This window comes from Coloeus monedula (genome assembly GCF_965178545.1).
Source record: "Coloeus monedula genome assembly, chromosome: 7".
Taxonomy (NCBI): Eukaryota; Metazoa; Chordata; class Aves; order Passeriformes; family Corvidae; genus Coloeus; species Coloeus monedula.
In genome coordinates, this window is record NC_138787.1 from 40,141,255 (window position 1) to 40,159,133 (window position 17,879).

General features: G+C 42.6%; 1 protein-coding gene across 1 annotated transcript in view; it reads right to left on the bottom strand.

Moving 5' to 3' along the window:
* Positions 1–445: 445 nt before the first annotated feature.
* Positions 446–17,879, bottom strand: part of CCDC148 (coiled-coil domain containing 148) — a gene marked incomplete at both ends in the record, with an annotated part of 40,444 nt that continues 23,010 nt past the window's right edge. Inside the window, 6 exons of the mRNA XM_082285611.1 lie at positions 446–454; positions 877–1,017; positions 2,643–2,783; positions 4,340–4,457; positions 8,577–8,695; positions 11,533–11,673. Of these exons, the coding sequence (XP_082141737.1) occupies positions 446–454; positions 877–1,017; positions 2,643–2,783; positions 4,340–4,457; positions 8,577–8,695; positions 11,533–11,673 (669 nt within the window). The remainder of the gene's footprint in view (positions 455–876; positions 1,018–2,642; positions 2,784–4,339; positions 4,458–8,576; positions 8,696–11,532; positions 11,674–17,879) is intronic.

The window sequence follows — 17,879 nt, forward strand, 5'->3', positions numbered from 1 at the left end:
ATTACACTATCACATAAAGGAAGGTCCCATCATTACCTAGAGACATGACTAGAGATGCTCAGATCTTTCTGATATTCATTATCCTTAGAAAGTTCTGGTCAAACTATTAATTGTAACTTGTTCACAAACATTTTACGCTATCATTATGTAAGGCTTGAAAACATAATCAGTTACAAAAGGAAATAGTATCAATTTCCCTTTCAGTTAATAGAATCATATTCAGTGGTGTCAGCTCCGAAATAAAGATGCCAGCTCTATTTCTAATTTATAATTTATCTGAAAAACTAATCTGCAATATGAAATTGCATGACTGGTTTGCAGTAAATATGATGCAGCAAGTTGCCTTCTAAATATAGACAAAGGTTTAAGTTTCATCTTACCATAATCAAGGAATATTAGAAACATTCATGGCAACGAAGACTCTATAATTAAAAGAATCAAATTCTCAAGAAACCTGGAAAGAAAATTGTGGGATTTATTCATGTAACATAATAAAATCTAAAGTAACTGCTATGCAAAGCTATTTCGGACTTCTGCTGCCAATTAAATCTTAAGAATTCCTACTCAAGGTGCTGCACATCAGATTAGCCTGTGCTGTGTATAGGAGTCCTTAAGCACAGGCGTCCCAGCTCCCAGTCAAATGGGACATGGGCAATCACACTACACCAGCACCCCAACCTCTCCAAATCTAGACCAGGCAGGTGTAATGTGGTGCAGCACAGCTCAGAAAAGCTTGGAGTGCTTTAGAATGGCTGCAGACACAGGGAACTGAGCAGTTCTAGGACACAGACAAAGGGAATTTATTTAAGGTTTGCACATTGTGGGCCAGACCAGACCCCTGATGCTCCTCTGCCCCTCAGATGAGAGGTGCTCTACACTAAAAGCTGTAGATTCCATGTCTCTTCTTGGAAGCTTCAGTGGTGGAAGTTTTGACAAAACCTCTCTTGCATAAAGTGTTTTATGCAGTCCAGCTTCCCGGAGAGCGAGCTCAACACGAAGCCTGGGGTCAGAAATCACCTGTTAAAAAAACCACAGCAACAATCAATAGAAGCCAAAAAGTACTGCCCTGAGGAGCTGCTGCCTTCCCTCATGTTCTCTGTGCACACAGCCTCAAGTGCAGCACAGACTCCAATCTCCTCCTGGATGTTCCTATAAAATCCAAGTGCTTCAAATGCCTGTATGATTTTTCTCACAGTGTCACCTTGTGCTTACATGCCAGTGCTGCTTCCGTTTGTTAGAACAACAATTAATCCCAGGGAAATTACTTCTGAAATTTGTCAAAAGCTTATCTGACAAAATTTGTAAGCCTGTTTCCAATCCCTCTTCCACGGTCTGCAGTGGCACTGCACTGGAAGTACAAGGAAGAGCAATACGTTGCTTCCAGCTCCAGCATCACCTCCCCAGTACCCAGAGCTGCTGCAGACCAGCACTGGGAACATGATCCACAGCCCCTGCAGCACTGGGAAGGAGCACGGGGATGTGCTGGGCAGGGATCACATGCTGCAGCCTGAGCAGCACCAAACCTGTCTGGAGTTGAAATAGAAAGAGCATGCTGAGAATTAAGGCATAGGCCCCAAATACACACGTTCAGAGCATGTTTAAGTCAAGACTTACCAGGACCTTGTACTTTGGTCAGACTTGGGGAATTTTAACAACCAAACAAAACCCACACCTTTCCATTACCAAACTGAGAAGCTTTAAAATGTCTTAAAAAGGGAAATGCTGGACAACTTTAGCTATAGACATTGTTAAATTAAATCTTATTCAGTGTCAAAAGAAAGCTTTTACACCATAGAATTGTACCATAGCTCTTCTCTTTTGGAAACAAAATTTTCAGATTCCAGAGTGGGAATAATTGTAAATGTATTGACTGACAGATAAGGAACAGTGAGGGAATCTAAAAATCTCAAGATGTTCCTTAATTGCATTTGAAATTGAGAGAGCACCCTCCTCTGCAAGCTGAGTGACCTGAAACACAAGTACAGTTAGTTCAGTTCCTGATTAATTTTCACTTCACTGGTTTATTTTCCTTTAGCCCCTGCAGATCACATCCCAACAGAGCTTCTATCCAGCAATAGTGTAAAGATGGTCAAGACACTGATTTTCAGCTTGTGAAGAGATTTGTGCTATGCATAAACTTTCAAGAAAAAAGCATAGCCCATAGTTGATTACCACAGCCCTTTTGTACAGTGGAAGAGCTTTCACTGACTGGGGCAGGTGAAAAGGAAGCACTCTTGTAAATAGATGCATAAGAATGTAAAATAGGTGAGCTTTAAATTGCAAAGATTTCAAACAGATTGGTCAAAATGCCTAGCAAGCACCAGAACTGCCCAACAGTGCAGTTAGCCCAGCGTTCTCTCTCCAGTGGTGGCAATGGAAGAAGCTCTCCTGAAGAGCCAGGAGTCCCACACTGAACCTGAACGGCCCTTGGGGTTCTCCTCTTGAGCTCCTCCAACCCCTGTGCTGGGTCAGAGGGATTGCCCCACCTGTCACCCCTAACATTTTTGTCTCGCACACATTATAGTCTAGATTCTACTGCTAATGCAGCTCTTTAGGATATACAATTAATGTTACTGTCCTATGTCACTACTAAGACATAAGAGCACACAGTAACCCACCCAGCAGGATTACAGCCCCATTACCTGTTCTTCACAGTATGTGTGCAACCTGAACAGTGGCTGCTGCAGCTCAAACTCGTCATTGGTTCCAATGCCCAGCCGAGCTCTTGACGCCACCGTATCAGCCACGGCTCTGGCTGGATCTAATTTTGCAACAACAGCAACCTAAAGACACAATATGAAAATAACAATTACTCTGTCTATGTAGAGCTAAGGTGAGAGCAGGTCATTATCAATAACACACCCTTCAAGAACACAATTATTCATTGTCTTTGCAGCATAACAGCAGCGCAGGGTCCCAGCTGCAGAGACGGCCTGGGCACAACAAGGATGTGTGAGAGAGAAGCAACAGCACCCTGAGCTCTCCAACAGACACTGACATGAGCTCCAGTGTCCAGCCCAGTCTCCACAAGGATCCAGCAGCCTCATAATTCTGCAATACCCACAATTCCTGGAAGTCCAAACTTTCTTCTTTTTCTTCCCATGGAAACAAAGGTGTTCAGGGTGATAGTTCACAATTTTTACAGAGTCATGGGTAACAACATCGAGTGATACGCCCCAAATAACACAACTCTGGCTTTTTTCTGAAGTGCATCTGCTTTAACTGTGCAATTTCCTGTGGCTAGATCAGTATCAAAGTCTCCCAGACACTGTATTGTGCCAGAGTTAATCTTTTTTCATTGTTTACTTTCTTTGTGTTAAAATATTCAGACACAGGCTAATACTACTTTGGAAAAACACAGAAAGATGCACGAGCAAACTAACTAAAGTCACAAACCCATATGATGAATGGCTAAAACCAGAAAAAAAATACTTTAAATTTCACACAATAATTTTTTCACCCATCTCTTTAATAAAATGTCACCTCGTATTTACAGGCTGCCCAAATCTACAGGCTGAATTACTTTAGTAAAGGTCTTTTTTTCCCCCTATACAAACAATGTACGTACTTTATGAAGCAGCATTTCATTAGTGTGAAACAGAGAATAAACGTTGGTCAGAGAAGTATAATGAAGTGGGAACATCACCCCAGGCAAAGGCCCTTCTAGAAGCATTTTCTACTCCAGCAAGAGAATTGAGTCAGTGGGAAGAGCTCAACAGATCATGACTACTAACCAGCCTCTTTAGAGGAAAAAACAAGGAGATTACATACAGAAACAAATTAAGGCAAAATTACTCTTTCAAAAGTCAGCAGTAGAAAAAAAATAACCCTAGCACTGCTCTTAATATGACATTAGCAAGCATTAGTAAGCATTTTATGGTTGCCCTTTTAAAAGTAATATGCAAAAGTTTCAGAGTCAAATATCTCTGAAGAAAAGTCATCTAAGATGTGCAAGTTTTCAGAATTTAAAAAGAACATAAATTACTCATAAATCTTGCCTAAGATTCAAGGCAGACTTAAGGTTATTAAAACAAACAAAACCCAGAAGAAAAATCACAGAAGAAAAATCACATCCAACCTAGAAAAACCTTCTCTATCTCCTTTCAGATATCAACAGCTCCTACAGTACAATTTAATGCCATAATGTTCCTGTTGTCAGAGCTACAAAGCACATAGGATTTATAATATGACAGAATTACTGCTAGTCAGACCAAGAGTGCCTTTTACCTTGTTCATTTATTTGCTTTTGAGAGATTGTTCTTTTTATCTTTCCCTGCCCCGGCAGTGTGTGTTTGTATGAGTGTGCATGTGAAATCCCTGCAGCCAGGGCCCAGCCCACCTGCTGCCGGAGCACTTCCAGGCGCTTCTCCTTCTCCTCCTCCTGCCGGGCCTGGAGCAGGGCCAGCTCCTTCTTCTCCAGTAAGCGCTTCTCCAGCAGCGCTCGTCGGAACTGCACCCTGCCGAGCACACACAGGGAAACTCTGGGCAGTGCCACTTTTACATTTCTGTGTTGCCATTTCCGTGCAAAAACTACTCTGATGTTTTCTGTATCCACCTTAGGATGCTGTGGTGGTTCATCAAAGCACCTCAGAAAGGCAAAGATGCTTTTTCATTTGAACGTGTTCTTTTTGCTGGAGTTTTTTGGTTTGGGTTTTTTGGGGAAGGGAAGTTTGGGGAGTTGTGCTTTTTGATTTGTTTTTCAGTGGGTTTTGGTTGCTCAGTTGTTCTTTTAAACAACTTGGCTAACCTTTCAGATTCCATGCCTAGACCACAGATTTTCTCTAGCATGCTTTATATAGCCCTGGTACTCTTTTCTCCCCCATTTTCTTTGCCAAGAAGAAATGTTCTCTCACATCTGTGTATGGCAGAAGAAATCTTTCCTATAACCCTTTCCGAAACACCTCACTCCCAGTCTTATCACTGAAAAAAGGGAAAAAACTTGAGACTCACACCCTTCTTCCAAAGGAAAAAGCTGGAGGTTCACACCAGTATCTCCAGCACTTTATCCACAGCACTATTGTGCTGCTCCATCTTTCACTGCAAGCATTTATAGACTATTGTGCAGAGTCTGTTCCTTATGGAGCTGTAGATATTTGTTGGTATGTCACTTTTAGTCCTTGTACAGGAGCTGCCAATGACATGCTTTGAATTTGGATAATTACCCTCCTTTTGCCCTTCAAATTTGAACTTGCCTTTAGAGAAATTGAGATGAGTTAGCTGCTACAACTACAATAAAACATGTTTTGTTATTTTTTTACTCTCTAAATTTTAGTAAGCTCAAAGGAGTATATGACTTGTGCCATAAACTGCAAAAATCAGAACTAAACCTACAGTTCTGCTGGTAGCTAGCAAAGACTTCTGTGTCAATAACCCAATCACAATTAGCAGGACAATTTTATCCTAAGAGAGTGGTACAAGGCTGCCTGAGAGTACCCCAGAGAGGCTTCCAGTTTCTCACAATGTCCACTGTAGTTTAGGCAGAGAAATGCTGCAGCAGTAGTGCTCAGGGGTCATTCTGTACCAGGGAAAAAGCCTGATCTGCTTTTTACATGGAGAACATTTAATAAAAAGCAGATTTTTTTTTTTTTTTTTTTTTTTTTTTGCAAAATGACAAAAATTATGTTATACTGAAACCCTTTCACTCTGCTTGAGCTGACTGTTGTGATACATGTTTTAAAATACTCCAGAGTTATCAAACATGAAATTCAATACTGTGGAAGCTTCTGTGCAAAGCCAAGAAGGAAGACTGGGGGGCACTGGGCCAGGCCTAACTTCAAACACTTTGTCTTGCCCATGGCAGTTTTCCTGCACAGGGGAATACAAAGCAGTGCTAAACTGAAGCATTCTGTGGCCTTTCCATACCCAGTTTGAACAGTCCAGGTGATCCTGACTGATTGCCAAAAAGCAGCCAGGGAGAGCGGGGTGGAGCCGGGGCACGGTGCCGCAGCGACCGCTGCTCCTGCGGAGGGTCACGTTTTCATGGCTGTGTTATCATCCCCCACACGCTGGAGAGAGCATGGCCAGGACTAACAAAGATGAAGTGTCATTGTCAGCAGGCAACGGCACAGCTATGAAATCCACACCCAGGGAAGGCAGACACCCTTGGAAATACATACTCAACTGCACATCATGTTCCTAAGTTGGAACGCCCTTAAAATACTTTTTTATACTTGGCTTCCAAATGTTTACTCAAGCTTTGATTTCACCTTGTTCACATCTATATAAAGCTGTTCATTCTCTTTCACTCTTTTACACTTAGCAACATTTTAGCTACTATTTCTTCTAAGTAAGGTTAATTTTATAGAAAACCTCAAAATCAAAATGTCTTAATACTCAATTTTGCTTTTAAGCTCCATAGTAAGTAACAATTTTAATAAATCACCAGGTGATAAATGAGCATAACTGATCAGTTTCAGTAAAGGTACCTTTTGTAGCATTGCAGGTACACGTTTGTATAATTTTTGATAAGCATATTTTCATTAAAACTCTGCTTTCAGACGCTGTCTCATAAATATTCAATAGGAAATAATGAACTACTATGTCTGGAGAGACCAGGAGACTTTCAAGGGAGCACGTGAGAGCCCTGAGGTGGGATGAGAGAGGTGAGCCTGCACAGAGCTGCTGTGAGGGCTCGGGGGAGATGCACTGGTGAACAGAACCCCATGGCAAACAGTTGCTATCGCTCTGTTCTGGGGGTCAACCATATCAAATTCTGGCACAGAGCAAACCTTGCTTTCCCTTGGAATCCAGGGCCAGGCTGGCAGCAGTTCAGGTGCTGGGGTAGAACACATGCAGGTGATTCCCACTCACTGCCTCCCTGGAGAGCAGGGCTGTGCTAACCCATTTCCCATAGGTAGTCAGTGCAAATATTTGCACAATTCCATGCCAATTTTATTTTCACCCTGCAAGAGTAATGCCAAATCTATTGCTTTTGGGGGTAACATTCTTTTAGAATATGTGATGTATTTTCAAATCATTTCCTGCCTCAGGGACCTGACAGAGAGCCTGACTAAAACTCACTGCACAAATGAAAAAGGAGAAGTGGACTGGTAACAACAAACACTTGCCTTTTTGGATGCTAATTTTTGAAGCACAGTAAGAGTTAAATGCAGTTGGTAGTTGCTGATACCACATTAAAAGAGAGCTTATAATTTAGTGTTCTAAAGACACAGACACATAGAATGAAGACATTCAGAATATCTGAGTGTGTGATCCTGTGCACATATAAAGCAGGGACTGCAGCAGATGTACCTCCTTCCCAAAAGGCCCTGAAAATGTCTTGGATCAGAACTGTGGTAACCAGCCTGTGCCATGTTTCATGAGTGTTCTGCAAAGACTCAGATGCACTTTCTGTGCTCTGACAGGTGGAACATGCCAGGACACTGTTAGTTTTGCAGTGCTGCACTGGGACATGACAATGCCACGTGTGTACCTGAGCCTGTACAGTCAGTGTTTCATTTTGTACAGTAGGTCAGCTCTGAGTAACAGGATGCTGAGCATTTACTGACTTCTCATTCACAATAGCCTGAAGGGGTGATTATTTCCTCCCTGCATTCCTCAACAAACTGTGCCATTTCCTTATAGTTTATTCTGCAATGTTTATTAACATAAGAAGAAGATTCCCAGCAGTATGGCAGAGTGCAGTACACAGGTTTAAAGAAAAGTCAGTTTTTCCTGATCAGTTCTACTGAAAATTCAGTAATTCAAATACATGTGTTCCTTCTCCTATGAGCTAAAACCACTGCAGGCATGTTTAAGGAAAGATAGATATATCTGTAGCATAATGACATAGACATTCAAAGTAAGTTGTCAGCAAGGTGTCCTAACAAAATAATACTCGAGTAGTGTTTCCCACAGAATGCTTAAGACCAAGTTTAATATTCTAATGCCAATGGCACATTAATCCTATTTTAATTGCATTTCTGGTCCACACAACTTGATGGTTTCCTCTATGTAAAAAGAGTCACCCTATGCTTTGAGAGCAGTTATTAACAGACTACGTGCAGGGGTTTTATGTTCTTCTGACAGAGGGATTCCTCTATGAAATCCAGTATTTCTTCAACAGGCCATGAAAGGCCATATTGTGCAACAAAGACTGGGCAATTCAAGCCTGAGCAGGCTTAAGTCCTAAATCCCATCAAACAGGTGAAGAGCATCTACAACTAGACAAGCAATTTAGGACTCTCTAAGATAACAATAAATATCTTTGAGTCTGTTAAGTGCTGAATGTGCTCCTTTCACTTGCCCCTCAAACAAACCAAACCCGATTATAAACCATTTTGCAAAGTGAAATATAGAAGGTCTTATTACTCAGCTACAATTTATGACAGTTTAGTGCTTACAATGGTCTGAAATTTTGATGGATGTGAATTAATTCAAACTGAAATAAATTGCATCTAGGATACAATCACCTAGGATGCAACCTTACGATATAGTTTGAAGCATTTGCCAAACAGGATGGAAAAAAAATACTTATCCTCAATTTATTCTAAATAAGAAAGTCAGGAGATCAAAGCAAATTAGATTATAAGAAGCTCCTATTGATACCATAGGTATTCACATTTAATTTCTTTTACCTTTCTCTGTCTTTGGCTGCTTGTTCAGCCATTAATTTTCTCAGTTCCTCCAGATGTTGTAGATCTCTCTCCTCCTGTTCTTGCCACTTGAGCTCTTTTTCAGCCCAGTATTTTTTCAGCTAGAGTTTGAACAAATACAGCAAACAAATTAACACTCATTCCAAAGCCCAGGCAGTGAGAACAAAGCAAGTAAGAAAAGGATTAAGTTAGAGATTCCAATTTTGATCCTTTTAGAATAAAATTTCTATTTTAGACCACTACAAGCTAACAGAATATTTGCTAGGAGAGCAAGAGGGTGTGGAGCCCCCACAACAAAAGTAGTAAAATCAGACTGTGAACATGGAATTTGAATATATTTTTCCACCACAATCTGAAGACTACCACTTCCATTTGTTCCTCGCTTTCCTACTCTGCCATCAAACCTTTCAACTGTGCTGCTCAGAAGAGTGAATGTTCCTCGAGTTGAACTATCCTGGGTCATCTCAAAGGGCTGGATCCAGCCCAGCCCAGCTCATTGTGCTGAGGTGCAGAGTCTGCTGAAGAAGCACAGGAGTGTTCCTCACAGAAGCACAAAGATTTTCCAAAGCTGAGTGAGAAAGAAAGACCTCAAGGAAGACCGAAACCTAAGCAGGAAAGCTTATCTGGAAAGATGAGAGGTTTGGGATGCAGAAGGAGGAATAGTCAAGTAAATATTGCTGAAGTGAAATTCTGAATTCTTCATATGAATGAATTCTACAGGATCCTGTTCCATAAACTAGGACAGTTCTTCAGAAACAACTGGTGAAATTTATAGCAAGCTTGTAATTCCTATCTTGCAGTGACATATGTTGCAAAACACAGAATCATTCACATTGGAAAAGATCTTCAAGTCCAACCAATAACCCAGCACTGCCAATAGAATATCTAGTATCTTCCCAGTATCCTATCTGACCCTGACCACTGTCAGTGGGAAATCATTCCCCTTTTTCCTGGTACTCCAGGCTCCATCCCTTTCCCCAGTCCCTCTCCAGCTCTCCTGGAGCCCCTTTAGGCACTGGAAGGGGCTCTGAGCTCTCCCTGGATCCTTCCCTTCTCCAGGTGAAAATTCCCAGCTCTTCCAGCCTGGCTCCAGAGGGGCTCCAGCCCTGGAGCATCTCTGTGGCTCCTCTGGACTCTCTCCAGCAGCTCCAGGTCCTGCTGCTGGCCCCAGGGCTGGAGGAGCTCTGCAGGTGGGGTCTCACCTGAGCACAGGGGCAGAATCCCCCCATCCCTGCTGCCCACGCTGGGGATCAGCCCAGGGCACAGGGGGTTCTGGGTGCCAGTGGCCGGGGCACACACAGCTTCTCACCCACCAGCACCCCCAGCTCCTTCTCCCCAAGGCTGCTCCCCATCCCTTCTCCACCCAGTCTGTGCTTGTGCCTGGGACTGCCCCAACCCATGTGCAGCACATTGCACAGAATGTTTGACTTTGTGCAGAGAAACCTTTCACAGTCGTGACTCACACCTAAAATAGGTCTTCCAATCAGTGCTTATGTTTCAGGAGTCCCAACCTTTAAGCCAATCATTTCTGTATACAGGGCATTTTTAACATATGAAGGTCAGGAAACAAGGGTGGCTATAACCATATTTCTTAGAATACTTTTATTTAATGTTGTTTGGAATACTTACATTTATGAAATAAAACTTTCTCTTTGCAATTATTCCCCTTTTGTATTCCCTTTGCCTGAAGTCTTTCTTATAAACTCTAATTAGAGACCAGCAGATATTTTTGAAATTCCGTATTTAAGTACACAGGAAAATTTCTGATCTACAATCTAAGAGAGCAACTGTAGTATTGGTATTTAGAATTAATGGCATTTTACCTATTCCCAGGTTTGGAATTGCTGGGCATACCTTACCTAGGTTACAGTAGGTAGTGTGGTCATTCCTTTTACACTACTCGCGGGTATTTTAAATATTCTGCTTGCATTCCCCAGAAAAGCAGCTGCAGTATAAGGTTAGCAGCCCTTTTAAGGATCTAGGATGTAAAATACTCCAATGAAACATATGACTGCTGACCCCAAACAGCTGCTATTCCATCTGTGCATAGGCAGAGGACTGCTCTATATAGGCATTACACACAGCAAGAGAGAAGTTTGCACAACCAGAATATTTACAGATAAAATGAATATTGGTGGTGGTTGGGTCAGCACTGCCTCCCTAAGCCTCTTCTTTGCCTGTGGTTTCAGAGCCACCTGCCACTATAAACGCTGTGTGTACAAAGGCAAATACACAGAACAAGCTGGAAAAAAAAGAGAAGCAGCAGCAAAGCTACTCATGATCTGAGCAGCAAACCCTCACTACATGTCCCTCTCTGTGCCACTGGACTCAGAGGCAAAATCTCAGTGAAACAACCACATGGATTTTTGCCACATCACTTAAGTAAAAAGGCCAACACAAGTACTTGTGACACAGCTTGATTTTTCTAAAGCATTACATTCAGAACAGTGCATTTCTGAGTTTCTATTAAGTTGCATCCAAGCCATTTCCCAAGGAGTCAGCACACAAGTACTGGGAATACTGTCCCCCAGAGGTGCCCCCACAGCCCCGTGCTATCCTGCAGGCACTGTGCTATCAGGCTCCTCTGCTGCATTGCAGCACACAGCTGCAGCACTGGGAGCTTCCTGAGGCTGCCATGCTGCTCAAAGGCACAGACCTGTGGAGTCAAACCCAGCCGTGCCTCTGTGCTCATTCTGTGACATACAGACACAGTGACTTACTGAGGCTTTTTTTTTTTTAAGAAATGCAATAGAGTAACACAACTGGTGTGTCAGAGCAGGCAGCTTTAGAGCTAAAATGGACAGGAGCAAAACCATTTGCCCATCTCTAACTCAGTGCATAATACTTTACAAGAATACATGTGCTATGACATCAGTTATAGATTTAGAAGCAATGGTACACATGAATATATGCAAAAATGTATAAAAGTTTCTCATACTTTCTCTTTATCCTGAGCTCTGCGAACGGTTTCCTGTTCTCTCTGTAGCCTTTCTCTCTCATCTTCCTTTTCTTTTCTTCTGGCAGCTACAGCAGCTTCTAGTTTAGCAGCTTCTTCCTGCTGTGCTTTCCACTGTAGAACCTGGAAGAAACAGTTGAAGAGACAGTCCTGCAGCAGACTGTGTAACACTGATCCTGCCAAGATGAGACTGGGAAGGAAAGTCGTGTAATCTGCTTACAAAGTATGATTTATAATCTTATCAACAACACAATCGTTTAGCAAGCACCATCCTTCTGCATGTTCATGTGCAGTTCCCAACTGATGGCATAATATGCAATAAAATCACATATGAAAAGGTTTTAGGCAAAATTGCTAAAACCATCTTAGAAATTCACATCTCCCTTCGGCACGTAGAACCTATGAAGGGATGGAGACCAAGAGTCACAGAGCAGAGTCCATTCGCAGCCTTTAGCACAGGCAGCTCTGGAACAGCACCGTGCTTCCAACCAGGGCTCACTCCAGTGACAGCGACTTCACCTTCTGTCAGCTTACAGACGGTGCAGCCCAGTCCAGGACCCCAGCCCCTGCTCAGACCCTGTGGGGGTCCTGCATGCCTGACACCCCACTCCTCTGTGGGAAGAGAGGCAGCAGCTGCCCGGCAGAGCAGGACAGGCTCCCGCTCCCCCACACCCCTTGCTGCAGGGCCTGCCACACTTCCTAACGAAACTTCTTGGGGGTGGGATGGACCAGCCAGCCCAGCGTGCCAAAAATCCATTCCTGACACGATCCTGACTGTGTTGGTTAAAGAAGACAACTTGTCCCTGTACCTGGCCATGGGCAGTGACTCATCTCCGGCGTCCCCAGCCAGCGTGGGCCCCAATTTACCTCTGTGCTGTCAAAAGCAGTTGTGTGCTCATCTGTTTCACGCTGGTTTCAACAGGATTAATGATGTCTCCCTTTTGTTGGCCTGCCAGCTCTTTTTGTAATGGTTTTGTCAAGCACTAACAGAACTCTGCATTCTTCTAAGGAACAAGCATTGCGGCCATTTTTCAGCTGGTTTTCTAGCACTTTAATACAAAGATATGAAAATGCTTATAGTTTTTCCACCTCTACTGCATTTCACTGGCTGTGTGTGCAGATTATTAACTCCTCTGGTTTGTGCTTATAAAAGATGTTCTGTTTAGAAATCCAGCACTCCCCATGGTCCAAGGTTCTCAGAGAGCTGCATCTCTGAACGATGCTGTGCTTGCCCTGCTTCTTGCTAAAATAACAATTATACTTTGTTCTTTGCAATACATTGAACAATGCTGTGACTTCTCATGGAATGCAGGCAAAGTAATAACATGAAAATAACCTGAAAATGCAGAGGGTGCAAAGAGGACAGAGCCAGGCTCTTCCAGATGTGCCCAGTGACAGGAGGGGAAACAACAGGCACAGACTGAAACACCTGAAATTCCAATCCATTCATCACTTCCCTACTGAGAGGCTGGATGAACACTAGAACATGTTGGCCAGGGAGGCTGTGGAGCTGTTTAAACCTGGATTCAACATGGTCCTGGGTCACCAGTTGTACCTGACCCTGCTGGGGCAGGGGGTGACCTCGGGGTCTGGAGAGGGACCTTCAGCCTCATCCGCAATACCCGAATTAAGCTTCCCACACACTTGAAACTTGTAACACCAGGGCTGTCTGAATTGAAAGCTTCATGTAGCAATTTTGCCCGCAGCCTGCTCACGCAGTTTAAGACGCTAAAATAAAATGCTACATTGTTTCAGTTACCCTTCACTTGCCACGCTAATGAAGTCAAAGACAAATGCTTTGAAAATGAGTTAGAAGAACATGCAATCCTTTCTACCTTGCTTTTGAAACAGACCAAAACAAAACCATATATAGAAAGATTTAAATCCAACAACAAGCAAACACTGAATGAAATCTGCTAAAAGCATACTCAGATTGGAGCTGGGATAAGCTGCAGGAGCATTTGAAGGAGCTTTACACTTCTGTAATAACATCACAGATTTTCTCAACTGATATGAGGTAACAGTCAGATTATGTAACAAAAAATTGCTTTTTTTAAGGTTGGATTTTCCTACATCCTGCTTCTCCTTTCAAATGCTCTCCAGTACTGAGGTTGATGCCATCAGGTGCAGTTCATGGTGCAGCTACAGTTCCCTCCATGTCTGAGAACTCTCCTGATCCTCTAGTGGTCTTCTCTGGATATTAATTTAGCTGTTAACCAGGGACTTGTTTGGTCGTTTGATTGCAGTCATTAGTATGACGAGGCCATTAAATTGGTCTCAGCAAAAGTTGCATTCCCCTGATACTTCAGGGGAACCACTGCCTGGAAATGGCCGTGGAGAAGGGAGCGAACCTGGCAGGGAGTCTGGGATGGTGACAACTGACTGAAGGAAGCAAACCACACTGAAGCAGCGAGCAGATACAGACACTAATCTGTCCTGAAATCATCTCAAGCCCCCTTAATAATCCATTCTTATTAGCAGCAGTTTGCATGGCATATGTGACATCCCAGCCTTGTGACATGCCACGATCACCTTCTCTGGTTGTTTCCATGTAGCTCTTCTGTTACAGCCTTTTGATCCAAGTCAGAAATCAATATTGGGGCACAATCTAGGTTTTTCACAGGTTATGTACAAACAAATGAGCATAACCAAGCATCAAATTCAGAACTTCACTCAGCTGACAAAGCATTAATCACACAACAGTGTTCCCCAGACAGAAGTGATAGGCCAATAACTCAGTGTGTATCTCCACTCCTACAATGCTCCCTACTCTGCCCTAAATCACTACTAACATACACATTTACTCAGGGGGTAGAACATGCTTTCCATTTTTTAAATTTCAATTTTTAATCTACTTTTTCATTTTTTAGTTAGGATTTTAAATGTATGAGCCCAATGCCAATCAGGAAAATGGGTAACAAGGCTACCAGAGGAGAGTTTTACTGTACCATACTTGTTCACAATACCCAGTTATTATTTTCTGTATCCAGCACATGAAATTAGTTTAGATTATCCCTGCTCCCTCCCACGTTTGTCTAATCCATGCCTTTTCATTAGGGCAAAAGAAGAATAATTTTCTTTAAAAACAAGTTATAATTATGACAAAAAAAGGAAATAATTGCAACAACATCAAAAACAAACAAAATACCCCAAAATAAAACAAAGAAAGGAACATTGGTAAAAGCCAGAAAAGCAATACTTGCAAAATATGTACAAAATGTGATTGTGATTCTGTAGGCTGGCCTTATGCCATAGCTTTTCCCACAAGAAGAGTTGAAATCATATAGGATAAAATGTTCTTAACAGAGCAGAGGTGGAGTGAAGTGTAAGAAGTAACAAAAATTAGACATTAACCAGGTGATTCAAATACCAGTATGTTTCCCTTTTAAAACAACATTTAAACATTAAAATCCTCTGTGCTAGAGAGCAGTTCTAGTCTCACAGCCTCAACTCCCTGTGGGCCAAGCAGGGGAACACCTCCTGAGATCTACATCCACAGGAAGTGCCAGGAGAGACTCCCAAACCAGTCCTGTCCATGTGGTCAAAGGTTAAAAAATGAGGAGCTGGCCTAGCACTCGTGGTGCCAAAGGAGAGAGGACAGCCCTCGTTTCCCTGCGCTGCGCGGTCCAGCACGTGGCACAGGCGGAGCCGCTCGTGTCCGAGAGCCTCTGGCACTGCTGCCAAGCGCTGCTGGGCAGGCAGGGCACGGAGCAGAAGGGCTGAGGAATCTCTGCAGAGTGCACTTCCTGGCTTTTAGCGTTCTGCTGTTCAAAAGTGACCACCTGATGCTGAATTGCCAGCATTCCTACAATTGAAGCATGCCAAGAAAGCCTGCTGCATTCATCAGGCTTTTATCTCCAGAGGCAGGATAGTGCAGGTCTGGAGAACAAAAAACCTCCCAAACAATAATTCTGCTTCACTACAGCAGCAATCTGGCACCACAGACTGCACAAAAAAAATTAACGTGGTCTTGATTGCATTCTTCCATTCCTACGAGTTCAAAAATCAGAAGGGTATATTTTACTGTGCCAACAGTAAATGTTTTATTTAATTATTAAAAAAAATCCTAGTACTTAAACTAATATTGAAAATACACTGAAACCTGGCTCCCCCATTGCCTGTTCCACAAAACAGTTTTCATTTTAGCAGTACAAGCACTGCCAACATTAAGTTCTGAAAGTTTTTAATTACAATTGGCATTTCAAGTACATTTCACAGTTAATGTATTATTAGAGGAGGTTTTGTCAAGTAAATTATTAAATTGCTGTGCTGAACAGAATGCGTACACACCCTTTTTCAGTTCATTATTTCAATATTGCATATTAAATAATATAAAGTACACTACAAACTAATTAAAATAATAAATTAGTTCTTTCACTCTAACATCTGAAGAGTAATAATGCATTGATCATTCACTTAATGCTTTTAAAGACAGAACAATTTTTGGGAGTCTTTCCTTGGGAACTCCCATTAAATTAGCACATGGTAACACAGCACCATGTAAGGTTTTCTCCTCAAGCAGCAATGACTTATTTATTATAAACAAACCTTGAAGCTGCCTATGGTGACACAAGAGGGGGCATCAAGCTCCTTAGCTGGGTACACAGGAGCACAAGGCAGGTGCCTGGAGTGAGGAGGGTCTGCACGCCAAAGGTCGAGCAGGGAGCAACATCAGCCTTTGGAAATGGAAGAAAATGTGCACTAGGAACCAACAGGATGTAAAATCCTGGGAGGAACAGTGCCACAAATGACTACCCAGAGCTCAGATCACTGTGTGCCACACAGACATACTAAGCTTCTAGAATCTAAGTTCTAAGCAAAAATTCCAAATAATTGCGCGATAAAGCCAGTACTGTTTGTCATAACTGGAGGCATAAAAGGAAAATCCTCTGAGATCCCCGCTCTGATGTTTTCTAGCTCGCTTTTTCAACCTTATAAAATGACACAATCTAAATACCCTTCTAGAATCTCCCAGAGTTTTATTAATCTCTGAAACACATCTGCTCATCTTTCCTTATTTTTCTTATGGTTTGCAAGTTGCTTTTTCTTCTTCAGACTGTTCACAACTGATTCTAAGAATCCCTGGGAAAAAAATTAGCAGGTCTCTTCAAGAAAAATAACTTCACAAGTGAAGATTCTACATGGCAAAAGAAGAACTACAAAATTTGGCCAGCCATGAAAGCCCACGTCAGAACAGAACCAGCGTGTTCATGGTGGGGTCACAGGAACACAACAACTGCAGGTCAGGGCTGCATGGTCACAAACAGCAAAACTGGATTACGAGACAACAAGAGATTCAAACACTATTAAGGAATTCAGCATTTTAAAAATCCCATGCATAAAAAAAACCACACAATGTGTCTCCCCACGTTTGTCCCACAGGCTGTTGTACAAGGCAGGTGGGAAATCCCAGTGAGCAAGAGTCATGAAGCACCATTTCACGTTTCACAGTGGGGCAGCACAGGCTACCTGAGCTCAGTGTTAGATTGTGCATCTCATCTGCACCAAAAATCGGTACAAGTACCAATGAAATTGCTATTGGGTGGCAAAGCTCCCTGTCAGGCTACTGAAGGTACCCTTGGACCACAGAACAAGTCCAGCAGCTTTTTGGTCAGTCCAGACAGAGCCCAAGCAGTCACTGAGAACCACGAAATAAGCTCTGGGAAGGATGAGCTCCACGTTGCACGAGACACAGCATCAGCTGCCCTCCCACAGCACTCTTCAGTCATCTCAGACTTTCCTACAGCTGCTGACATTGTGCTCACATGGAGCACAATGGAGAGAGAGAGAGAGAAAGCTGGGAACCAGTAGAGTCCAAAACTACATTGAGAAACCTGCATGCTCAGATAACCACAGTGATCTACTGCCCAAACCAGCTCTAACCCTCTCCCCTCCTTCCCAGCCTCCCTGCATCATCACCATCTCCTCTACTCAGGGTCTTGCTGAATATAGAATGAGAGTTATCCCATTTATGGCAAGTCAGAGATACCTCTTGATTCTTCCAGATGGAAGCCACAAGGCACAGAGGGGGAAAAAACGTCTCTCAATTGCAAATTTGGATTTAAAACCACGTCAACTATGACATTTTTCCTTCACATTTTTAAAATAAGGGTTGCAGCCTCAGAACAAGTTGGTGACTAAAGGAATTCTGTTTATAGAGAAAAGGCCCTTTTAGAGCTATGCCTTTCTAGCCTGTTCTGAAAAACAGAAAAAAGCAAAGCAGATGTAAAATGTGATTAAGTGGTAAGAAGTTATGTGCTAAAGAAATAACAGGATTGCAACACCAGCCCTTCAGTAAGGATATTGCTTTCAGTTCAGTTCCTAACGGA